At 45.0% G+C, this 25,948-nt stretch overlaps 3 protein-coding genes and 2 long non-coding RNA genes across 8 annotated transcripts; 3 read left to right on the top strand and 2 right to left on the bottom strand.

Annotated features, from left to right (window-relative positions):
- Positions 1-5,598: 5,598 nt before the first annotated feature.
- On the top strand, positions 5,599-14,887 carry gata4 (GATA binding protein 4). 3 transcript variants are annotated; one of them, XM_078093200.1, is made up of 7 exons: positions 5,599-5,687; positions 8,160-8,776; positions 12,049-12,215; positions 12,308-12,437; positions 12,519-12,596; positions 12,749-12,885; positions 13,205-14,887. In XM_078093200.1, exons 1-7 carry the CDS (start codon positions 5,614-5,616, stop codon positions 13,328-13,330), a joined length of 1,329 nt encoding a protein of 442 aa, XP_077949326.1. In that variant the 5' UTR covers positions 5,599-5,613; the 3' UTR covers positions 13,331-14,887. The 3 variants fall into 3 exon arrangements, with proteins under 3 accessions (XP_077949326.1, XP_077949327.1, XP_077949325.1); XM_078093201.1 differs by lacking the exon at positions 5,599-5,687 and adding an exon at positions 6,379-6,485; XM_078093199.1 differs by lacking the exon at positions 5,599-5,687 and adding an exon at positions 7,441-7,536.
- LOC120808365 (uncharacterized) lies at positions 13,654-17,133 on the bottom strand. The gene is made up of 3 exons (XM_040161252.2): positions 17,028-17,133; positions 16,764-16,880; positions 13,654-16,070 (listed from the first exon to the last, which is right to left on the bottom strand). Coding segments are annotated over exons 1-3 (1,284 nt in total). The 5' UTR covers positions 17,030-17,133; the 3' UTR covers positions 13,654-14,905.
- Positions 16,499-17,810, top strand: LOC144389371 (uncharacterized). The gene is made up of 2 exons (XR_013453367.1): positions 16,499-16,697; positions 17,108-17,810. It is a non-coding gene; the product is annotated as an uncharacterized LOC144389371 (long non-coding RNA).
- A 1,349-nt stretch (positions 17,811-19,159) lies between these two features.
- LOC144389370 (uncharacterized) lies at positions 19,160-21,429 on the bottom strand. The gene is made up of 2 exons (XR_013453366.1): positions 21,291-21,429; positions 19,160-19,746 (listed from the first exon to the last, which is right to left on the bottom strand). It is a non-coding gene; the product is annotated as an uncharacterized LOC144389370 (long non-coding RNA).
- fdft1 (farnesyl-diphosphate farnesyltransferase 1) lies at positions 19,351-25,455 on the top strand. Of its 2 annotated transcripts, XM_040160340.2 has the most exons (8): positions 19,351-19,800; positions 21,554-21,651; positions 22,354-22,537; positions 22,727-22,855; positions 22,978-23,169; positions 23,294-23,470; positions 23,963-24,115; positions 24,218-25,455. In XM_040160340.2, the coding sequence occupies exons 1-8, from the start codon at positions 19,351-19,353 to the stop codon at positions 24,443-24,445; spliced, it is 1,611 nt and encodes a 536-aa protein (XP_040016274.2). In that variant the 3' UTR covers positions 24,446-25,455. The 2 variants fall into 2 exon arrangements, with proteins under 2 accessions (XP_040016274.2, XP_040016273.2); XM_040160339.2 differs by lacking the exon at positions 19,351-19,800 and having other exon boundaries at positions 20,722-21,651.
- The last annotated feature ends 493 nt before the right edge of the window (positions 25,456-25,948 follow it).

Here is a 25,948-nt window from a genome sequence, read left to right as displayed (position 1 = left end):
AGAGGGATCAACCCATTTCAAATATTACAAATAAAAGCTGATCAAATAAACAGATTTTATAGACAAACGCAAGATATGGATGGAAGAAGAAAAGGCCTCAGAAGGTTAAAGGTCACACTTAGAGGTTGTTGAGAAGATAACAGATTTTTAAAAGCTGATGAAAACCTTTTTTTTGGAGAAATTTAAGTGGGCACAAGAAAAGGCCAACAGTCTGTCACGTGATCGGCGCTCATGTTTGAAATGCGTGTGTCCATGACGAATGTTTCACAACCGCACAATTTTCCCCCAACTGGCGTTAAACCCGGTAATTTGAAAGTATTTAGCATGAATTTGGTCGTCGGCAGACTCCACGCTGCACTCTGTGATCTGCCGTGCGGCCTGTGCAATGTTTCCATTGGGTCGGTTTACTTTAGCCTGGCGTGTGGCCAGACGACAGAGCGGCTCACTATAACTCTTCTGGACCAATTAAAGAGACTAATGAGGCCCAAGCTTATCATGTCAGAGCACCCCCCCCCCCCCCCTCTCCCCCACCCCACCCACCATCACCCCACCCCTCCACCTCTGCCCCCCTCTAAACCAAGACAGGCAGCGAGGAGACCGCGCACTGCTGGTTGGAAGCTGATCACGCGACGCCTACTGTCTCAGATTGATGATTTGATTCTCAAAACACTTCATTTGTCTCTCGTTTCTATTGAGAAATATTCAAACACATCAGCGCTGACTCACACAGTGTATTGTCGGCCGTGCGCATAAAACCCGACTATTGCACGAGGAAGAAAAGACATCTCAATAATTGTAACGTGGTTCGTGGTTTGCTGCTGTCTTGTCGCTTTTGGACGGAATACGCAAAGTCGGGCTAATTAACACAATACACCAGTAACTGTTATTTATTTCTAGGACATATTAGTACATTCTAATCGTTTATTCTGATGTTGAGGGAAGTGTGGTTAAGGATGTGGATTTTACATTCACTGTAGTTCCGCACAATCTTTTTTCTCAGAAAAACAGTGTTTACTTCTTCACGAGGCCCCGAACCTTTTGTTGGGAAAAGCGTTGGTGCAGATGCAGACGCAACAGACCAGCGCCATGATGCTTTTGGGCTTCTTTATCGCTCTGGTTCAGCGACTGAATCAGTTATTTTTGTATTCTGTATTTTGTATTTTTTGTGCATTTCTTTCAAGAGTTTTGGCCTGAATTTGTGTTTCTGGAGAAATTGGGAATGTGTTTCTCCATACATACACGAGTAGTTTTGGTGTCAGTACAACGACCAGAAGAGCTCCATCTTTAGGCGCTCGTGAATTAACTTTGATGTACTGAACCAACCAAAACAATTTCATAAAAGTAATAAATAATAATAAAAAAAGTATTACAAATAATTTGAATAATGTTGAATCAAAGGAGCAGACTGCTGCCACGGAGTCATACGAGCATCTTATTTACACTCCCATGCATTAAAACTCTTAGAGTGCACTGGAAGTTCACTTTCAGTTTTTCTCTCTTATAGTTTATAGTTATTGTCAACCAAGGACACAGCAGCCGCTGGTGAAATTCAGGGAGTGTGTGTGTGTGTGTGTGTGTGTGTGTGTGTGTGTGTGTCTGACAAAGAGAGTGCGAGAAAACGACGGCGGGAGGCGGAGGGGAAGAAACTGAGAAACAACGGTCCGATTCTTATTTTATGTCTCACCCCTCCTCTCGCTCTGTCAAGGCCGCTCTTTTCTTCCTCCTACTTGTTGGGCCGGGAAGAGGTCAGAGCAAGTGAGAGAGCAACACACACACACACACGCACACACACACACGCCGCAACCGTTACAAATCTTCTCCGCCGTATCGAGGAAAACACACTGATAAGCGTGTCTCCACTCCCCATCCGACAGATCCATCTCCGAAAACATCTGAAACGCTTGGTAGGAAGATGTGGAAATATATCTCGGTGTTGGTGGCAGATTGATGGTTCGATTCCCTCCCACCGCATGAGTCAGGCCACAGTGGATCCGGGGTAAAAGGGTCGAGTTGGTTTCGCCGGGCACGCCGATGTTAAGGGATGATAATTAACAGGGTTTAGTTGACATGAGTTGTGTAAGAGTGTGTGCGTGTATTTGTGAGTGCCTCTGTGTGTGTGTGTGTGTGTGTGTGTGTTTGTGCATGTTGGGAGTGCTGCACCTGCACCTAATGATGTGAAATCTGACAAAGTCATCTGCTGCAGGCCTCCACGCTCCACACACTCCCCTCAGATCAAACTTGCACCTGTTGACCCGTACACACACACACACACACACACACACACACACACACACACACACACACACACACGTACACACCTTTTACAGATGCTATTTTTTAGGGGGACATTCCAGCACTCTGGGCTAAGTGCCTCCTTAACCTATTCTCAAGAAATGAACTCCCTGGATTGCATTTTTCATGGACCAACACCAACTCATAACACACTCAATCCGTCAAGTCTGTTTTATGTGGAGATACAAGGTGACGGATGTTAAAAAGAAGGTAACCTCAGCTTTATCTTAAAACCAAATGGCCTAATATCTGTCATGTACAGTTTTTATCTGGCTGAAAAGGTGCCTGGGGAACCGATTTTTAAGGAGGGAAGGTTGAAAACGTGTAACCTATGAAGCGTGAAGTGATTCCGTGAACTTGTGCACTTTGTTTTGCTGAACTGGAAATGAGAGGCAGTGCAACCAACATGATTGAATATAACAAAGTACAGTAATATTATTCCCGTGGGACATATTTGAGGCAAAGTTACTGCTACTTTAATAGAAGGGAATGAGAAGAAGAAGAATAGTTGTTGTGAAACTAACAAAGCAGCTGATTAACTGAACTATCTGGTATCTGCTGTGGGTGAGATACAGTTTTTATGGAAGATGCTAATAATAGAAAGATGTGAATTCATGTGCACACAAGCAGTTTGTATGCATGTAGATGTGCGTATAGTTCCCTTTAGATGTGCTCTAGATGTATACCTTCTGTCAGTGTGAGGGTTTTGGTGGAGAGTCATGCAATGCAAAATCCCCAAACCTGAAAATTTGAGGGGAAATCGCTGAATCAAATTTCATTTTTATTTGACCCCTACATTCGTTTGTAGCTCAAAAGATATCTTTCTCAGCTAAACGACTTAAACTCTGCCCCAAATCACAAGAAGCGTGTGTGTGCGATTCCACGGAGGTGACGTACGTCCTCACCTCTGTGTGTGCCGGCGGTGGACGTGCGGGGCCACCGGGTCGCGGTGGGCCGGGTCCGTGGTTCCCACAGCCTGCGCGGAGGCAGCCTCTGCCGCGCTATCAGCCTTCGTCTCCGGCCCCCCACCCCCCACCCCAACCCTTCCCAGCGGGCCCCCTGACGTCAGCCTGATAACGGGGCCCGCTGCAAGCGGCCGGAGGGGGTGTGCGGGGAGGTCGGGGGGGTGGAGATGGAGGGATGAGGTGGAAGGAGAGCGGCCTACGGGGAGGGAGGGAGGGAGGAAGGGACCGAATGGGGGGTTACACTAACAGAGCCAGCGGTGGATAAGACCCTCAGACAGATAAGACAGAGCAGAGAGTGTGGAGCCTCCTTTGTTTTCCACTGCTCCTCCTGTCTGGTGGCTTCTCCCTTCTCCTCCGCTCTCGACGCTTCTCTCAATTTGTTAAAGCTCTTTTGCTCCTCCTGCACCGGCCCTCCTCTCCTCGCCCCAAGCTGGGCTGCTCCTTCCGTTATCGGGCCTGTGCGCTACGACCGTCCCTGGACGGAGGGGACCTTTTCTCCTCTCGCTTCCTCGTTGCGTTTTTGTTTTTCCCTCCTGGTGTTTTTTTAGAGCGGCGGGGGGGGGGGGGGTTTGACTGACAGCAAGACACGTTTTTTTTTTCTTCTCCTAAATCCTCCATCCTTCTCACACTCTGCATCCGCACACAGTCTCGTTCACCCTCTCTGCATGAACTCTGCGTGAACCCTAAAGACACCAGAGCCCATTGTTTTGATGATGTCACCTCACCTTTACCTAACCTGCATCTTACCCCTAACTTGCCCCTCCACGTTCAAACAAAAAGCTTTCTCTCTGCAACTAAGCCCTGTATATCAGCATATTAAACAGTCATTGCATGTGTGTGTGTGTGTGTGTGTGTGTGTGTGTTCCCTATTTGCTCTTCAGGCCTCCGCTACCCTGCGGACTTTGGCCACTGCTTATCACAGGGAGAGGTCCTGGGATCCCTGATTCCTCACTGCTAAAAATACACAAACACACACACACGCACACAAACATGCACACACACCCTGGGTACCATGAGCCAGCCGGCTTTCAGGCCAATTTGGTCAGTGGAGCATTTTTGAAGATGGGGGGCCATCTGTGCAAAGCTTAAACTCCCTCAAATATTCTCAGTTTTAAAGGTGGCATTTTACACCCAGGAGTGGAATTCCAAACATTGTCATCCGAGCATCCGAGGAATATCCAAACGGTCCTTGACCGGGGCGAGCGCGTCGCATTCACAAACAGCAAACTCCATCACAACCGGATCGGGGGCCTGATGAATGAAACGTTATCGTCGGTAATTGTCGAGTGTTGCGCGACGTGTTTGCGCTGCTCTTCAAACGGTGTGAAGCGAGACTCCAATTCAACACTTGAGCTCGTCACATATGAGAACCTGCAAGGGACGAGTTAATTATTTATCCACCAAAAAAAAAAAAGAACCACACTGCTGGTTAATGGTGTGTGTGCGTGTGTGTGTGTGTGTGTTGCTGAGCAGACTTGTGTCTCCTGAGGGAATCCCTTTCCTTGCCCATATTCAAACACACTTAATCCACAAGCACAACATACGGAGATACCTTGGAATAACACGCAGATCTACACGCTTACTTTCACACACAGAAAGAGGCGTGATCTCAGCAAAATATTGTCACTATTTGGAAAAAAAAACATCCGGAATGCAGGATAAGATACATAGTTCACCTGATAAAAAAAGTTTTATTTAACCAAATTACTTTTCAACGCTCAAAAAATTGCACTTTCACTTTGATAAGACGGAATTGGAAAGGTTGCCTCTGTGAGATGTACAGTATAACACATAAACTGAAACTGAGAGATTTGATGTCCTTGCGGGGCAGAAAAACAAATAATACCGTAAATACAAAACGAACAGCAAATAATAAAGCTAATGATAGAAAAGAAGCCTGACCAGGGACGGTTCCATTTGTAACTGCTGACGGGCCAATTAGATCTTTTAAAAAAATAAAAAATTAATACAATGATGTTGTACTAATGCAAACTTTTGTAAAATGTACCATTTTAAACTTTTGCTCAATAAAGTCATTTAAAAAAGCCGGTTGGGATTTATAAAAAAAAAACCTTGAGTCTCTTATTGATTAGCACTGTTTCACCATTACCAACATCACATGAGCGGATCCATGTAGATCAATCTGATCACATGTGACATGGTGACGTCAGCAGGAACAGATGCAGTCAACAAACACCTTCTGCTTACTCTGCAAAACAGCGTGCACGTTAAAAGAAAAAAAACAAAGTACGTGAGTGTGTGTGTATTCTACTTCCTGGTTTTTCCCGGTTTTGAGGTCTTCTTCCTGGAGCCGGGAGTCTGCAAGTCTCCGTGAGTGTGTTTGAGTGTGCGTTTTATGTGTGTGTGTCCGAAGCAGGCACCAGGAAAGACCTCCCCGTCTCGGCTGGGGCAGAGATTCGATCATTCGGGGTCGGTGACTTACTTTGGCCCTTTCGGCCCTTCTTCCTTGCACACGCACACACGCACACACACACACACACACACACACACACACACACACACACACACACACGCACACACACACACACACACACACACACACACACACACACTCAATTCAGTGCTGTCGGCCAAATACTAGCATCTCTATCTAGTCCCTCACCAACACCTCTTCAGTCATGCACACTGAAAACACACGGTTGCACATAATAGTGGCTATAAACACACACACACACACACACACACACACACACACACGTACACAGAGTTGTCATTGGCTCTGGCCTCCGTCACTGTCAGTGATACAGCCTGGCATGTGCAAACACACAAATGAAAACACTCACTGTACAAAAAAAGGAAAAAGTGCCTGAACTGTGTGTGATTTTCTTTTGACGTTTTGTAAACTTCTCACTCTGCGTTTGCTCTCGTTAGACTCAACTCTCGGGTTTAGTTCCACTAGAAGGGAAGCGACAGACTTCTCGCACAACATGTAAAACTGACTGAAGCTCTGCAGGAATACACTGCCTGGAACGGCACACTGAGACTCCTGCTTTACACCCTCTGCAGGGGCCCACGCCTCAATATTATTAGCCACCAATTGGTGGTTCTGTTATCAGCCAGCAGTTACACATTGATGATGGTTCCTCATTTCCATTGAGGCAACATTGCTCTATTTGCCTTGACGTCCAGAGAAAGAAGGGGCAGTGAATCAATACTGCTGGTTATAGGTTATTGTATACGGTTCATGTATAACATATGGAGTAACTGGTAAGTTTAGTTCTATTTTAAATACATAGTGCTTAATCAGTGGAATGTTTTAAAGGGCCTGCAGCAAAATCATATATATGATATATGATAATATATATATATATATATATATATATATATATATATATATTATTGGTTTTGCTGCACCTGTTGGACTAGCATTATTTACATATGGTTGTTTTATCATTTTGAATGATACATTTGTGAGGGGAAATGTAATATAATGTAAAATTATCCTAAATAACGAGGGCGATGAATAGCGATTATTTCGTTATTTTTGTTGTAACTTGTTGTTTAGACACACTCACACACGCACACACGCACGCACACACTGCTGTAGAGTCACATAAGTCACTGAGCGGCTGTCTTGTGGGAAGTGGCTGCACAATGAAATGGCCTCGTGTGTTTACGTTCACTGGTGTTGATGACAGGTATAAATCTGTCCTCGAGAGGACAACAACCGCCGGAGACTTCCGATTCAAGACGCGTCAAGCATCCACCACGATTTTTCATTTTTGTCATGAAGTGAAAAAAGAAGAGGGGGGGGGGGGGGGGGGGCTTAATGTGGAAATGTCCGTTCGGCAAGTGAACTGGTAATGTGACGGCAATTTAAAACTAATCAAGTAAATATAAGTTCTCTCCAGCTCGTCCACAAAGGCTTAAGATATTTATCTAATATTATCAAATCGGATATTGGTCTGATGACACGAGCACATTTAATTGACGTGTCGTTGCACGTGTTGAAAATGTAACTATCTTGAACACTTACCAGAATAATCAAACTATATATATATATATATATATATATATATATATATATATATATATATATATATATATATATATATATGGTTAATGGTGTGTGTGTGTGTGTGAGGCCGCAAAATGTATATGATTAACAATACGCATACGGTCATGATTTGACAATAATTTAATATAATCATGAAGAAATGGCTCCGCAGACACGCGAGAATACTGGTGCCAACCCCAAAGAAACAACTCGGGAAAAAATGATCAACCAATCACCAACGAGGATTAAAGACCATTGTGGGTAAATTGCAAATGTAGATTTAATTAATCCGACTAACTGGGCGACTTCATTTTGGATGAACGGGAACACGTTTGGACACATTTAATTTGCATTCATTCTTTGATTTGTATGCAAATAAAATGGAAACTGATTGTATCAGGTGTTCATGACATATTTATATTTATAAATGGACATATGGACATATTTAAATTTGTAAATGCACACATATATATATTCTGATCTTCCTGTAACAGGGAACAGTATAGGTTCTTATTTAAATGAGTTAAACTAATGAATGGAATAAAAGAACAAAAACCGTAAAAACGAAAAACAACCGTTTTTAACGAACCAAGAACTTTAGATAGAAGAAGATATACATTCAAATAATTCTGAGAGAGAGAGAGAGAGAGAGAGAGAGAGAGAGAGAGAGAGAGAGAGAGAGAGAGAGAGAGAGAGAGGGGGGAGAGAGATGATGGATCTTGATCACTCCGCCTCCTCCCTCTCGGGTTCTACTCTCAGTTGATTGTTGATTTTCGGATTGTTGCGGTTGCTCCACCACTTGTTCTGCGCATCTGATTTTAATGGGTCACGCAGAGCCTCGCGGATTGTATTAAATCTCACGTTTTCGCCTCAAACCCCCGCAGCTGTCGTGCGCGTGACCGCATCCATACTATCAATATCCACACTATCGACACGGATGTCCAGCTTCAAGGAGAAGATATGTATCAGGGCATAATGACAACCAACCACGGACCCCACTCCTATGAGGCCGGATTTCTGCACAACACCTCGACGGGCACCCCGCCGGTTTATGTGCCCACCACCCGGGTCGTCACCCCCATGATGCCCGCGCTGCCTTACCTCCAGACGCCCGGCGCGTCGCAGCAAGGCAGCCCCGCGTCGAGCCACTCGGCTTGGGCGCAGCCGTGCGCCGACGCGGTGCCCTCGTACAACCACTCCCCGGTGTCTCCGCGCTTCGCCTTCTCCACCAGCCCGCCTCTGTCCTCCGGCGTGGCCACGGCTCGGGACACGGCGGCTCCTTACGGCAGCAGCAGCAGCAGCAGCAGCCCGTTGAACATCTCCGCCAACGGCAGGGAGCACTACGGCGGCCGGAGCCTCAGCGGGTCGTATCACAGCCACTACCCGGCCTACATGGGCCCGAACGTGGGTGGAGCGTGGTCGACGTCTCCGTTCGATAACCCGGTCCTCCACGGTCTGCAAACCGGTGCTCCTCATGGCACAACACGGCACCCAAACATAGGTAAGCAAAACGTTCCTATTTTATTTTGGGCAGGCCGTAGTGTCAGGCTGAACATTTTCTTCCCAATAATATGTTTTGTGACTTGTCTGTCTGACAGATAGATATGTTAAGAATTTCAAACTACCACGAGAAGAAACAAGAGCAAATCTGCTGAAATAAATAGAAAAAAGTATTTATTTTTTATTTATTTTGAATACGTCAGTGATAGGCCTGACGTTTATTGCCATGACACAAAAAATGAGGTGAAAAGGAAGCAAGGCCTGAAAAGTATTTTGTCAATATTCTAATGAAAAGTTTAAAAAAAAACTTTAAAAATGTGTCTAATCATTCAATCTATTCATTGAAAGTCATCAAGATTAAGACCGTATTTTATCAAACCTCACGCTATTGTAACGATACAATCCAAAACGATTATATTTCTCACAACCACATTAAAATAATTACTTACACGTCTTATTTTTAATTTCCTAAAACGAACATTCTTGTTCCTCAAACTTCTGCTGAACGAAAAACGTCCAGTTGAAAATAAAAACACGGCGTGTGTGTGTTGTGTTTCCCTTCAGCACGAACGAATAGAAAGTTACAGATGAGATGAATCATGAGGGCCCGCAGAACCATTTAAGAAATGTGGTCAACTTGTTCCTTTAACACGGTTAATTCACCGGGGATTTTTTCGTTTTTTTATTGTTTGGAAATACAATTGTTATTGATTACTATGTTATGTTTGGCAAAATGTTTTCCTTAATGAGATGTTAGCTTATACTGAGAGGAATGTTTAATCATGAGGTTTTTGGAAGGTCTGGCAATTGCATTAGTTGTAATAATTACTCTGAGAAAGTCATTGAGTGAAATTGATTCATATTTTACTTTTATTCTGAATTTCTAGAAACATATTGAAGCACAAGATTTTACCATCATTTACTGTGAATAAAATAAACCAATAGGCCAGTCATGAGTATTAATCACAATTGATTACATTATGCTTAATTTAATACTCCAGCATTATTTACCCACATATTATTTTTAAATACCATAATTAAACATGTTTGGCTTATCTTCAGTTATAGGGATCTCTTTTTATGGATTGTGTTTGACTCAGACCTTGTGTATCAGTTAAGAGTTGATTTGAAGTGTGTGAGTGTGTGTGTGTGTGTGTGTGTGTGTGTGTGTGTGTGTGTGTGTGTGTGTGAGAGAGAGAGAGAGAGAGAGAGAGAGAGAGAGAGAGAGAGAGAGAGAGAGAACAATGTGATCCTGATCAGCAGCAGACTCCTCACACCCTCATGAAGAGTCAAATATTTTTATTGAAATATTTAGCTTTTCAGCCTGTATGTGACTCTGACTCTGGCCTTCAGCTGGCTGCAATGGACTGGACCTTATTATTGATTTTGCTTATTTGTCCGTTTTTTCAAAGACTTGTCATTATTATCATTATTAGATCATGTAATATCATATTATTATGACTTATTATTATTAGTTTTATCTTATTAACAGTTGATTAACAGCAGATTACCTCCTTGTTTATGCATTGAACTTCAAGACAAACTGCTCATTATAATTGTTTGCGGGATAACCATTTGCATGGCGTAGCGACGAGGTAATCTCTTTTATCAGATAACAGCATTGATCCACACTGACCTCATCGCGGGATGACAATGACAATCAAATCACAGCGTTTAGGCCGCTTACTCACTGAGACGTTTGTTTCAGGCTCATTGTTTTACACTCACATGAAATGAATCCCATCCCAGTGTTTGATGAAGCGGCGTTGAGCCGTGCAGTGAAAGTCTCCATTGTTGTGTTGGTGATTTGGAGGGAAGGGAAACTGGTGAATGAAGGAAGAAGTTCATCACAACAGGCGCATCCCAAACTTAAAACATCTGAGACAATAGTAATTCAATGCTTAGTTTAATTCACTCATCGAGTTTGCCTTTTCCAGAATTTACAGGACTACAAACACATGTGTTAAAACTGTGGTTGAATTTTATCACTCCTCCTAATTTTAACGTGGATGAAGCTCATTTAAACAATAAAAAAAAAAATCTACAGCAATGTTTCATTATATTCTACACACTCATCTTGTGTTTTTTTAATTACTATGTCCTTCAAATAGTTTTGGAGTAAAAATTGCATAAGATGGTAATAGTCAAGTTAAGTTAGACTGTCGTTGAGTGAATTTACTAAGTTACTGTATATTATTATTAAAAAAGACCCCACCCAATATTATCAGATTTTATTGATCATAGATGTCAGATGTAATTAGAAGGGTCCAGTGATTTCTCCGAAAGGAAAATAAATATGTGTAAAGCTAATAAATAATCATTGTTCTTACATTTAAATCATCAAAAACACAATTAAAGCTACAGGACGGGCCTTATATCTCACAGCTCTTTTCACCTTTCCCCCCTTAAAGCCTCAGCACCCCTGACAAGTGCACACACTGACATTTACAAGGCAAAAACACATCAACCTCTGTTCAGACACACACACACACACTGCAGTGTTTCTTTTGTGCATCGTCTTGTGTTGCTGCGTTGTGTTGGCTGCGAACGGCTCAAGGTCGGTTTGCCCCGCTGCGTCTGCTTTGCTCCCAGCCTTGGACGAGGCCTGCAGCGAGGAAGGAGCACATGGAGGCCAGATTCATGCTTTGGATTATGAGGAACGTGCACAGTGCAGCGTACACTTAATGTTATTTTGCAATAAATTGTTGTTTCACACATTTCCTCAATTTATTCTCAGAAAAACTTCACGGTCGCAGATAAATATAGGAACCCTTGCTCTCACTAAGCCACTGTCTGAAGCCTCCTCCCCCTGAAAAGGTCGAGTGGTTCTCCACACTGAATATGCGCAACAATGCATGAGACGCCATGCTAACTGAGAGACAGGCAGAAAGAGATGCGATGGACACCAAGTCCCCGATGGCGCTCCATTCCGTCTATAGCTGCAGACGATTCTTAATCATTCTGAGGCGAGAGATGAGGAGGGATTCTAGCTGCTGTGTGGGTCTGTGCAGCGTGCACCTCCTGGTGGCGTGGAGACGCCCCTGCACCTGTTAACGCACGCAAAGTGTTTATCCTCGAGGGAACATGTGTTATGTGGCATGGAACCGCGCTGAAAGTTTGGTCTGTGAAGTGATACCAGAACTATGGGGAATACATGCAATTCTGTTGGGCAAACAATGTGTTCGCATTAAGTGCTTTTGCTATTAAGGAACCATGAAAGTTTGTGGTCAGATAGAAAACGTTTTTTTGGAAATTCTCGTCGTCCTCCTTCAGACCTTTTCGATGACTTCGCCGAGGGGCGAGAGTGTGTGAACTGCGGGGCGATGTCGACCCCCCTGTGGAGGCGAGATGGGACAGGCCACTACCTGTGCAACGCCTGCGGACTGTACCACAAGATGAACGGCATCAACAGACCTCTCATCAAACCTCAGCGGCGGCTGGTGGGTGACAGCGGTTGATGAATTCACCTGCGGCGTTCCCCCGGAACATATGGCCATTTTTTTTAACGCGTGGCATTGTTTATTCGCCGCAGTCTGCCTCGAGGAGGGTCGGCCTGTCCTGCACCAACTGTCACACCACCACCACCACCCTTTGGCGACGGAACGCAGAGGGAGAGCCGGTGTGCAACGCCTGTGGCCTCTACATGAAATTACACGGGGTAGGTGCAGCAACAGGCCGTTCACAGACTGCACTTCTCCTCCCTCGGTTTCTGTATCTAACCGCCCGTGTGTCCTGACAGGTAGCACGACCCCTGGCCATGAAGAAAGAGGGGATCCAGACCCGCAAACGTAAACCCAAAAACCTCAACAAGTCCCAAACTGGTGCGTTTCAGAACCACAGACGCTTGGGTTTGTGTAGATATGGACGTTGGATTACGAGGGTCACACTGTAGCCAACGCCTACTAAAGAGGCCCTTTCCCCGTGTGCATGCTGTCTGAGAATGTGCAATGACTTCTGTTCTGGCGCTGCACAGGGACCCCGGGCAGTGACGGGACTCACGTCACGCCCAGCGGCACTCCCCGGGCCTCCGCCACCACCGAGGAGCCTCGGCCGATAAAGACGGAGCCCGACACCCACAGCTTGTACGCACACCACAGCGCGCACGCACAGGTCGGACGGCTTTACGGTCGAATCGTTGCTCTTCACATTAGAGTCTGTAATTGGGATCATGAAGACGACACAGGCCCTCATTGCTCATCACCTGAACCTGATAAGCCCAGTTAGCTGCAGCTTAAGGCCTAATGACAAGCTCCAAAAGGTCCTTTGAAACTAAATCACCGTATGAGGATTGGCTTGCATGAATTATATTAATATTTATCACATATGCCAAATGAAAAGACAGTAAAGGAAAAGGTCAATGTAGGAAGGACAGATAACGTAACAGATTCCTTTACTGGTCTTCTCACCGTTTTCTACTCCCTCCTTCTAGATTTCAGCCCTGCCGGCCTACATGGCAGCCCAAGGCGGGGCCATTCCTCTCAAGATGCCCCCCGGGGGCCACAGCGTGTCTTCTGGCTCCAAAGCCGAGCCGTGGAACAGCCTCATCCTGGCCTAGAGGACCCGCGACCCTGCACAATCAAACCCTACCGATTAAACTCTCCAGAGAGACGAGCGTCTCCAGGAAGCAGACTGACGCTCTGGATGCAGATGTTCCCGCAGCCTTCACACCGTTCGGTGCCTTCAGTGCTAAGCTTTGGGACAAAAGAAATGGAGATCTTTAACACAAGTGCACGGGTACCGTGCATTCGGCAGCAGCAACCGATGGACCGAGTTTGGTAAAGAGCACCACTGCGATTGGACAAAGTTTCAGTCGGTCGCCCCAACACGCCTGTGCAGGGGCGGGAGGCGGCGGATGCTGCAACATAAACCAGTAACAAATCACAGTAATGTCTATTTTATTTCAATATAATTGTTTTCTTTTTCATCTTGACAGTTCTGACAAAAAATTATGAACGTTCGAATCATGAAAAATAATCACAGGACACCTTCGTTTATAAGGTCGCACGATGAGGAGATGCAAGTGTACTTAAAAACAAAAACAACAACTAGATTTTGTCTAGACCGTGTTGACAATAATCAAGTCTCTTTATCAATCAAACAATTTGTCGGTTACTTATTAATCCACAAACCTCACTGAGGTCTGTTTTCAGTGTTTTGTATGTTTCGTAGTTTTAAACAGTTGAAACATTCAATTATCCGGAATATTTGGTGAAGCACGTTGCTATTAAGTCTTTTAAAGGACACATTTAGCTCCACGTATACATTTTTTAGCAGTCTCAGCAGCAATACATATCTGCAAATACAAAAAAAACATGTATGTAATTTATGATCCGGGTTGAACTGAACCCTTACACACTTCCCAAATTAACACACCGATTGCAGTCACTTAAATGTGATACCAGCGATTGCAAAGAACACTTACAATTTCATCTAATTGTACAAAGAACAGCTAATCAGATGCATTTCTTCAAATCTTACTGCAATTCAGAAAGAATTGCTCAAAAGCATCACTCCTCTGCACCAGAGACCGTCGGTAAACGTGATTTCCAACGCGTTAGAAAGAGTTCCCTGGTGACCTTCTGTTCCTCAATCAGCCATTTTTGATCTAAAATGTAAAAAAACACCACGTCAGTATTGACACCTCTATGGAAAAAATACATGAAAAACTACCTATACAGCGAGCACGATGAATGTGGGTGGAGTTATTGTACATAGCGCCCTCTGCTGACACAAGAGCAGATGTGCATCCATAACAAAAGCTTATACATCTTCAATCCCCCCCAGTATTTATTATTATTAAATGACCCCCCCAGTCATCTAACTGTCATCTACTAGCTGAGGGTGGTGGGACTTGTTGATGTGTTGTATCCGACTGTACAGAGTGTTATTAATACTCATTGCTTTGATTTGCTTGTGACAATCATAAGGCGGCGTGTGTAAAAGTGGGACAAATATATGAGCATATATGTAGAAAAAAACAATCCACTCCAGTATAATTGCATTTGTTGTGTTGTAAGTGAAGACACGGTGGGAGACGCGTGGACTTTCTCGGTGTGCAACTGTATCTGCCTGAGGAAACTAATAAAGACAAAGCATTTCGACACGATGCAAACGGCGTGTCTGCTGCCATTCAATCCGCATCAAACGTGTGCAGAAGGTCAACCTGTGGCGCATCTTCTGGAATCGGTATCCTTCCAATTTCCAAGTATTCTTTAGTGAACATCGCGATATCTTTGATGAAAAGCTGCACGGTGCGCTGATTGAAGTCCTCGGTCAGCTTCTCCCTGATGAGCTCGGCACATCTGTCCTTCGCCATCTCCTCCCAGCACTGTCGAAACCGGAGTCTTATCTGCGCCTGCAGGGCCGCAGACAACCGCGAGCTGAAAGCGTAACCAAGAGCGAACGCACGTCCTCTTTCTAAATATCCCTCAAAGCTCTCCCGTTTGTCTGAAAGCAGAACCCGCGCAGCTTCGACCACGGCGTCTGTCTCCTGCGTGCAGATGTTTTTCTCCTCTTCTGGTACACTTTCAAAAACACTCCGCATGTTTTTAAAGTGGCTCTTCCAGTCTTGCCCCTGCGCGATGCTTCCCCAGGCGAAAGCAGCAGATCTCGGGGAGTTTTTCACGGCAGCAAACACGACCTCACTCAAAGGAGTCATTTCAGTCTTCTCGGCGGCTGTGACGTAGCTCCCGTGGTCCTGGTTCTGATCCACGAAGTCCACTTGGCTGTGGTTCACGCCCTTGAACAGATGCTCCTTGGTTCCTTTGAATCCCCAGCATTTCAAATAACCAACGCGGGTCTTGACTCCGTACTTGCGCCACCACTCGTGAGCTTTGTGCACCAGGTTCAGCATGCACGCGCGCGCGTTCCGGGCCAAGCACGGGCTGTTCACGGTGAAAACGTACACGGCGCGGCCCTGCGAGGCGGACTGGGACTGCAGAAGGTCCTGCGTTTGAGCGATGATGATGTCCTCGCTGTGTTCTCCCTTGTGGTAGTCGGGGTGATAAGGTCCATACATGACAACCTCCTCCCGGCTCTCTATGACGCCCCACGCGTGCTGCTTAACGTGGGCGCCGCTTTCCTCGGTGATGTCGCGGTGAAACTGCCAAAACTTCTTGGTGACCGACTCGTCGAGGCAAATGTCATCGTTGTGCCGACCGGACCTGAGATGCTCCGATACTTGGTTCACAGAGTGCTGCGTGTCGGCCCAGCAGGACATCTGCTCGAAGAAGCTCCAGCTGTTCGGCAGCTGTTTGGTCCCCGCGATCCTGCAGGTGTCGTGCATGCAGCTCTTCCTGTGACCCAGATGCAAATTATTTAAAGCATAAACACTGTGAAAGTGGTGGAATTGAATTGAATCTTCAATGCAAAACATTTAAGAGATACAAGTAACAATCATTTTGGTTATAAAGTAATAGTTTGACATTTTGGGTACAGTTGAAGGAGAGGACAGATAATAGAATGATAATAGAAATAAGAATAATAAGCCGCCTCTATAAAGGTAACAAAGAAAACCAAATACTCCTAATGAGTAACACCTCACATCTTGTTTGTTCAACACAAATCTTGATGAGAAGAATATCCCATGACTGGTTTTGACCCTTTCAGGAGGGCCTCAATGAAAGCAAAATGCAACAATTCTCATATGGTTCAGCTGACTATAAAAGTTATTAATATAGTTTATTTTATTTTAGCCGATAAGTCCTCTTAAGTTCTCTTAAAGAGAATACTCCGTGGAACAGTAATGATGATCAAGATGACATACTGTGACACTCTTGAGCCCTCTACTTTGCTGCTACTAAAAGGAAGTGAAAAAGTGTTCTGAAATTCCCCCGGCTGGATAAATAAACCTGCACTTTCCTGTTGAAGCGCATCGCTTGAGACATCAGCTTCGCCTCACACATGAGCTTCACGTATACACTGTAAGTACTCACTGTAAGTACGTATACACTGTAAGTACTCACGGTAAGTACTCACTGTATACTCACTTCTGTCCGGCGCGCTCTGGGGTCGAGCCGGTCTCACATCTTTGCCGCAGAGGTTTGAGACTTTCCAAATATGGCTCCTTTTCATTTCCATCAACCCGAGATCGTTTACGGCCCGACCTGAAGAAAAAAACGAGCCGATTAGCACTCAGAGCAACCAACCTCCCTTGGTTGGTTGCTCTGAGCGCTAATCGGCTCGTTTTTTTCTTCTAGTGTCGACAGCTGTCTTTCAGGTCAAACCCTGGATGTTGTTCTGAGTTTACTTACATGAGTCCAAACCGGAGTCCTTCGCCTTGGTATTTTAGGAATCTAATTAAATTGAAATGTGTCTCCTCTTTCCCTTACAGGGTCAGTGGTCGATGTACCAACGCTGTCTGGTCTCTCAAAAAAAAAGAAGCTCCGAGGAACAGAACCAGAAGAGCGGCCGCTGATGGGTCGCACTCCCAACGCGTTTACCTGGATCTGCTTGAGAGTTGATGACTTTTAGCACTCAGCTCCTCCTCTCAGTAATGCTCGGGAATCAAACCATCAAGCTGATTAGTGAAATATGAGTGCAATACTCAAACCTGAGTAGATATATCGGATCTGTCAAACATTGCCCGAGGGATGAAAACAGGACAGGCGAGTTTTGGTTGGGTGTGACAAAATGACATTTTAGTGAATTATTGCATTTTTAACTCATAAAGTCAAAAGAGGCTGGGAAAATACTCAGCAGCAGCCATCCTGATATCCAGCCTACGGCGACAACCACTGTAATCTCCTCTGTCCTCTCACATGGCTCATGAGAAATGTTGCGCAGTAAAAGATGTAGAGAGGCGTTGCTTTAAGTTGAACTCTGCAAATGTATATGAGGAGGGTTTGCTACAAACAGCCATGCAGAGGAGCGTGTTTGACAGGATCTGTGTGATACTCTTATTTTGGTGTCCGACCTACTGTAGCTTATCTCTGCCTCCAAGTCATGGTTTGTTTCAAATCTTAAATGCTGCAATAAAGAGTATAACATTTGATTTATTTTTCATAAAATGTCTCAATAAATATCAGATGGATTGCAAGGAAATTGTATCCCGGCCTTCACGGTGCCTAAATAATGAATCTTACTGGCTTCGGCATTTCTATCGCATTACCAACCTTACTAAAATGTGCGGCACACGAGGGAACGAAGAGAACACAGGGACAAGGTACTAAGGGAGCATAGGACTCAGGAAACACAGAGCTGAGGAAACATAGGCCCCTGTGCATTCTGCTGCCATGTTTCCTGCAGCCTTTTTTTTCATTGCATACTGATTGCTGCAGGCGTTCACACACACAGGCTGCAGACTGCAGCTTTCTCTCAGTCAACACAATGTGACTTTGGAATCAGTTGTATTCAAGTGTCCCAGAGCACCATTTATCACCATACCAGCGCTCTATGGTGTGCGTGTTAGCTCGCTGTCACACTGTCACGGCTTACCGGGACACTTACAGTCATGGCTAATGTCATTAGATGCCCCTTTCTTATGATAAGTCCAAAGTCCGCCGTGAAAAAGGCCAGTTTCTCAGGGGCTTTTCCCCGAAGTGATTGTGTTCATCAACCGCATATTTCCATAATTAATTGCTACTCGACATTGAGGCAGCAACGCTTAACTAAGTTAGACTATGTAGTATTCAAAAATGAAGAAACGCCGGACGGACAGAGGTCATTGCAGATCAAAAGGTTAAATCAAATGTATTTAATAAAAGTGATGGTGTTGTGGTAAAAAGAACATCTCAGCTGAGGAGCCGCCGGTCTCAGCAACCAACAGGCCCCAGGTCAGTCCTTTTGACCGTCCCTAGTGCCCGTTTGTCGCCTTCACCAGCAAACTCGAGCACAATGGTTCCTACAGGTATTTATACCAATGCTTAAAGGTGTGAAAGTTAGTGCCCACGCCTCTGGGAGTGGTCTTCTGGTGAATTCAATGTAACTCGGATTTCCCTCGGAATGACCCTCAGTCAACATCAGTTGTTGTTCAAGTATTACATGGATGCATTCCAGTTGATTACATTACATAAAATACAATCATAACTGTACATTGATGTTATTCTATTATAGTTGCAGAATTACAGTGGTTTTACAATATTGTCATTACTTTATTGATTACACAGTTTCAGAATCATGGCTGTATTCTGGGGTACACTATATGCATTTTTACTAATTTTATGAACCGGGTTGTCAATTTATTTCTAATAGCCTACAACTATCATGAGGGAAGACACCTATTGATTCTCTTACCTCTTTTAAATTCATAATAAATATATTTCACTGGCAATGGTACATTTAGTACTTTTATGTAATTGTGTGTAGTCGATCTGTAGAGTGGAATAGTTTGTACTCTTGTTCACTTATATAAACAATACACATCCTCTTCTCTTTCATTTTTCCATTTTTCTGCACAGAATCAAAAAAGCGCATCTTTTCATATTAAGGATTTAATAAATAATCACAAAAATGATAACCTGCCTCCATGCTGGACAAAATGGCATAAACGGATGAGCACTGTCAGACCAGACATAATATACAAAGAAATGTACTCATGGACGAACTAGCACAAAGGTTAGAACAGTAAAATAATGCATGTGTTCCACACAGGTCCCACGATTACATAAATGCAATGAGCAGGTATGGTTTCCTTGGAGGACGAACAACGGACCAATCACAGACCGCGCTCCACTGCCCGTCCGCTTGGGCGGGGCATCACACCAGGCGCTCTGGTCACCCATTGGACGCCGCGCCGTATGCCCATGGCCCGAGAGCCAATCGGAGGCGTCGCTCGATCTGACGACTTCTCAGACAGGAAAGCCGCACTCCCTCCGTGGTGCCGCCGCGGCTCGCTGCTTCTCCGCGACGCCCCGCTCAGATGGGGAACATCTCTCCAGCTTCACACGTCAGTTTGTCAGAATAACAGCCGAAAGCCCACGAAGCGACATGGACATCCTGAAGTCACTGGCCCACCCGGAAGAGATATTCAACCTGTTCAAATTTAAAATGGGCGGGTGCAGAACCATCATGCCAAAGTTGAATTATGTGAGTAAACCCTCTGTTTTGAAATGTATGTCATGTTAGGATGAAGGAAACGTGCAGGATGGACACGCGGTTGCATTAACGTATTTTGACTCTTGGGTCGAGGGGCACGCAATAATGTGCACCTAACAGACCGCATACCGATATTCTGTGGAAACGGAAATTCACACGAGCCAATACGAGAGAGGCTGCAATGTAATGGATCAACGTACGTGGTTCCATCAGAGTCAGCCCGTTAGATCACTCACTCCTGCTTTGGCTGTGATGTACACAAGAAGATGTGACTATTGACTCGGGATTTACTTCACATAATGAGCTTGGAGGGTTCAACGGCGGGGTTGGATGTTGTGCGCATGTTTAGCTGATAATCCCAATGTTTTAACCTCAATGTGACCCAGCGAGAGACATAGAGACCGCACACTGGTTTCACCAGAGTGTCTTCAGTCGGCATTTATTTGGGTTTGCAGGATTATTAAGCGACCCAGACAGAGTAAATCTAATCATAGTAATCTATCGTCTAATACTAGTGCTGACGACATGATATTCAGATACTATGTACTATATATATTATATATATTACTATCACACCTGTGTACAGACCAACCATCCCGTGCTTCCCTGATGCGTAGCATCTTCCCCAAAAAACAGCGTATCTCCTCTAGATCCTGTTCTGCAAATGTAGTTTAACTAACGTTAACTATCTATTTCTGAATCCGTAGTCTAACCTGCTGGACCAGCTCATATAATCCTGTTTATTGTCAATCAGCTAGTTTGATTTAGTGGGGAGAGAATTGTTTGAAAGCTGGACGAAGTTATTTTGAGTAACATTGCGCTCTTATTTTGAAATACAGGCAAAACTAGTAGAAAGTGCAAAACCCCGATCAGCCTTCATTTTATTGGTTAACTGCTGATCATGTGATTGTAGTGTCAGACGTGACGTAGTGGGAGAGGTGATCGCAGGCACTTTGTGCAATACATTTGCACTTTTATGGGTGTCATTTTTAGTTTTCTCCACACTTACTGTGAAACAATGAAACACCGTCAGTAGTTACACACCACATGCGATTAGAGGGGTCTTCAAGATCCATCGAGCTTTTTATTATTTTTAACTATTCGGGGGGAAATTTAATTTGGGTGATTTTTGAACTGACACGTATCTGTGGCTACCACGCATGATGATGGAGCAGTTAAACTGTAACCATTTCCAAATAATGAGCATATGCAGAACGAGAAGCGGATTATTTTTCATAACTACGCAGTCGCAAATTGACTAGACATGCAGATGGCGTCGTCGTTGTTGTTGTTGGGTGGAGGTGGGCGGAGCCACGCCCCAACAACCGCAGATCTACAAACCCCGCCCCCCTCTGCGCAGCGAGGCTAGACTGTTCTGAGGTCAGTGCGCAGCTCTCCCCGCCCTCTTCGTGAGAGTTTCCAAAGTTTTGCCCCACCGCTCGACCCCTCGCGTCCTCTGCGTGGTGTGTTTTTTTTTTTACCCCCTCGTGTTGTTGAAGCCGTGGCGTCGACTCGCGCGGCATGACTCCGTATGGCCGGAGCCTGCTGTAAGTGTCCCGCCTCGCTGTCCGTGCTCCGGCGCTCCCTCTCGGCCGCACCGCGGGGCGGCGGGTCCGCTCCTCGGTCCCTCCTACCGGGCTGGAGGGCGGGTGAGCGGGGCCTGCAGGAGGCCCGCAAACCCTCCAGCGCCTTCCGACCCGCGGGCCTCTACCGACACACGAGCTTCCTCCGTGTCTCCTACCAGGAGTCCATGAGCGAGAGTCTGCGGACCTGCTACCTGTACCTGAACCAGACCAGCAGGAGCTTCGCAGCTGTGATCCAGGCGCTGGACGGGGAGCTGAGGTGGGTGAAAAGCTGTGTGTGCACGGGGGGCGGGAGGGCGTGTGTGTGTGTGTACCTGCACGCACGCACGCATGCATGCGTGCATGCATGCATGCGTCTCCCCTTCAAGGGCAGAACTCGAGTTTCTTTTGTTCCCCTTTCTGCAAATATATTCATAAAACAAGTAAAAACTACTACGAGCGGTTGGGACATTATGTCAACAACACCATGTTGTCCCGTGGAGATGCAATAGTGACACAAGGATAGCTTATCGATGGCTAATAGGCTCAATAAATCCGGAATGCACCGCAACACATGGGGGGGCTTTTATGGACTTCAGGAGACCAGAAACAACTCAAACGTATATCTACTCTATAATAGAAGAGAAACATATTTATATTCATTTATCACAGTTACCAACTCATTATCTATTCATCTTTTGATGATAATATAACCTAAACAGGCACATGTAGAGTACAAGATTGATGTCCCAAATCTGCTTTAGCCGATAACCCCAACATTCAATTTACAGGGTTATGAAACGGATAATTGCATCAGATAATCTGGAACCAACAACTATTTGGGATCATTGTTTGACAAATTGCTTGGATGTGTTAAAAATAAAGAGTCATTTTTCATGCAGGCATCCAGAAGCAGATGCATTGCAGCAATAACTCAAATGAACACACACAAACATCACTAGTGTCTGTGTTTGTCATGCAGACATGCCGTGTGCATCTTCTACCTGGTGCTGCGAGCGCTGGACACGGTGGAGGACGACATGACGATCCCACTGGACAAGAAGGTGCCCATGCTGAATGACTTCCACACCTACCTGTACCAGGACGCGTGGTGCTTCACCGAGAGCCAGGAGAAAGACCGGCAGGTCCTGGCCGATTTCCCCACGGTCAGTGTGCACGTATTGCACGTTGCCCTCCTTCTGAATAGGATTAGCCGTTTAGTTCTTACTCAATAACGGAATACTCCACCGTGTTGATGATAGTTTAGTTTGTTAGTTGTTGTGAAGAAACATCTCAAACAAAGTCTTGGTCGCTGAGATTCATAGCTGTTATAAATACCTTCAACCCCCCCTCAGATATCACTGGAATTCAGAAACCTCGCTCAGGAGTACAGAGACGTCATCTCAGATATCTGCCACCGTATGGGGGAAGGGATGGCCGAGTTCCTGGAGAAGAAAGTGGGATCCATGAAGGAGTGGGACTTGGTAAAAGCTGGTTTCACAATTAAATCAACGCCAACGGAAAACAATGTCGTGTAGACGTTTCAATTGAAATGTTTTCACTTTTTTACCAATAAGTGTCCTCCTCTCGCTCTCTCTGCGTGCAGTATTGCCATTACGTGGCGGGGCTGGTGGGCATCGGCCTGTCTCGGCTCTTCTCTGCGTCCCAGCTGGAGGACCCCGAGGTGGGCCGCGACACCGAGCTGGCCAACTCCATGGGCCTGTTCCTCCAGAAGACCAACATCATCCGGGACTATCTGGAGGACACGCAAGTGGGACGTGCCTTTTGGCCACAAGAGGTAGAGCGGGTTCCTTTTTGTCCTGCTGGCAGTGTGTTTGACTGGAACCAGAATGGAACGTGCTTTTCACGTCACAGTCCAAGCTCAGTAGATGAGGTGTTACCACCCGGTGTCCCCCGCGCAGGCCTGGAGTCAGTTCGCGGGCCATCTGGAGGACTTTGCCCATCCGGAGAAGCTGGAGTCGGCTCGCTCCTGTCTCAACCTGCTGGTCACCGACGCTCTGAGGCACGTTCCGGACGTCATCGCCTACCTGTCCCGCCTGCGCAACCAGAGCGTCTTCAATTTCTGTGCCATTCCGCAGGTGACCGCCGACTCCGATGCTTACAGAGACCAAGCGATGTTGTGATTTCTATCTATATGAGCTAAAAATGTAACCGCGTGCTGGTAGCTTTTTATGCTCTCGCTTGATAATGATAATGTTATTTTTATTTTAATAAAACAATAGTTACACCGCGCATGAATAAAGGAGAGATAAAAATAAGATCAGTTAAAAATAGTCAAGTGAACAGAAGAAGAAAGAATAAAAAATGAAAAATGTAAAAAATGATCATAAATCTGAATTACTATTATTATTATTATTATTTACTGAACTCACTGAGACTATTGAGAAACCTTGAACCAACAGAGAAGGAACCTTTGGCATAGAAACATCAAACTGAAGGGTCATTATAAATATTCTGCATGGCTTAAACAAAATAAAAACATGTTTGCACAAGATATTGTTTTAGAAGACAAATGTAGTTTTAAAATATTTGTTTCCAACTAACTCTTTTTCTACGCCTTTCCCGACCAGGTGATGGCGATAGCTACTCTGTCGTCATGCTACAACAACCCCATGGTGTTCAAGGGAGTGGTGAAGATCAGGAAGGGACAGGCCGTCACACTCATGATGGAAGCCACCAACATGAGCGCCGTGCAGACCATCATCTCCCAGTACAGCCAGGAGGTGTGTGTCTGTCTGTGTGTGTGTGTGTGTGTGTGTGTGTGTGTGTCCCCTTTTCCGCCACATTGGAGCACTTTTAACAGAACGGGTCTTGTCCCTCTGCAGATCTTACAGAAGGTCTCCCAGGCGGACCCGACGCGGGACAGAACCCTGCACATCCTGGCTGTGATCAAGGAGAAGTCGGCCCTGCCCGAGTCCAGCCTGCCCGCCAGGACCCACCACATGTCGCCCATGTACCTGTCTGCCGCCATGCTGCTCGCCGCTCTCAGCTGGCAGTACCTCAGCACCACCGCGGCACAGGCTCAGGGCACGGGAGACATGCACGGACAGTGAAACCCCCCCCCCCATCCTCTGACTATAGGATTCTGCAGTGCTTCTTCCCACTGCGAATGAGGAAAACATGTGATGACGTTGTACGTCACAAAGAAGAGAACACTCGCGACGGATGAACAGATATCAGTTCTGCTTTCACAAGAGGCAACGAACGGCTGGTTCAAATATGAAACTGAAAATATGGACACTGACCTTTTTAGATTTTTCTACCTATAGTCCGTCTCAAAATCCCCGGGTAAAATGTCATATTCTTTTGAGATCCAACACTGTGCAGCCCTGAAGTGGAGCGCGGGGGTCTCTAGGTTGATCGATGGTGATTTCTACTAGTCCATGATGCATCTGGGTAAACAATGTACACGCGGTGATGTACGGTTATATTCACCAGCATAAATAGCACTTATGTTGCAACAATTCAGTGCGTTTTGCTTTTTCATGTTGATGTTGATCGTGTGATATTTTCAATTTTTTTTCTTTTGAAACTTCTAATTGAGTGAAATTTATTTGTCATATTTCGAGACAAAAAGTTAGATTTTCTTTACGTGGTGAAATGACACATGACACTGCCCACTTTAGGAGCTTGGGGAACATATTATGGTTTTGTTTGATTCTGGGTGATATCTAAACTACTTAAATCTATTCCACTCACATGGAAGAACAGCGTACTTCATAGTTGGCGCAGACGCCACGGACAGCATCCTTCGTATCAACACTTTAACGTCTGCGTCCTCTCTGTTTCAACTCCACGTCCTTCGGGAAGGAGAAAAGAACAGCGCTGCTCCAAAGTAGTTTCGGCTTGGACTGATCGAATGTAGTCAAATGTCATTTCTGGTGCATTTGATGTCTGAAATGAACGCAAACTGAGCTAGTTAAAGTGTCCTTAACACAGCGTTGGTGAGTAGAAAGGCTAGCGCACTTTGTACAGAACCAAAGGAGAGCTATAAACATTGCTATGTAATGTGTCATTTTGGTTTGTGTATATATTTTGACAAATAAAGATAATTTAAACGGTCTGAAGGGTGAGTTTGTGTACAGTTCATTATCTAAATGATTATGGTCGGGTTAAACGCAGTAAACATTTCAACACTTTACCGGTATTGTGGACGTCATCGTTTTTGTTGCTTTATTGTTTAATTTAAGATCATCCGTCAACCTTTGGAAGGACACTTTTGGTAAGTCACGTGAGATGTTACCTGACTTGCATTTATTCACCGGACATAATTCCATAAAAAGCTGATTATAAAAAGGAAGGTAAGAAGTGAGCGGACCTTCAGTAAGAAAGAAATTCTCAAGAAGATTGTCCATTGAAACGGCAACTCAGGTAAATATTACAACTTTTATTCTGAGATATTGTTGCTTTTTGGTTTTAAAGAATTCAATTGATATTTTTAATGATACTTGGTGTTTACCACATTTTAATTTTTTTGAAGTTTAACGTTGTGTACTCCAGGCTTCATACGGGTTATTGTACCAGCAATTATAACTTCAATTCAGCAGATATTATTC

The sequence above is a fragment of the Gasterosteus aculeatus genome, chromosome 18, assembly GCF_964276395.1.
Source record: "Gasterosteus aculeatus chromosome 18, fGasAcu3.hap1.1, whole genome shotgun sequence".
NCBI lineage: Eukaryota > Metazoa > Chordata > Actinopteri > Perciformes > Gasterosteidae > Gasterosteus > Gasterosteus aculeatus.
The sequence above is the reverse complement of the archived record's forward strand: the minus strand, read 5'-3'. Positions and strand labels throughout refer to the sequence as shown.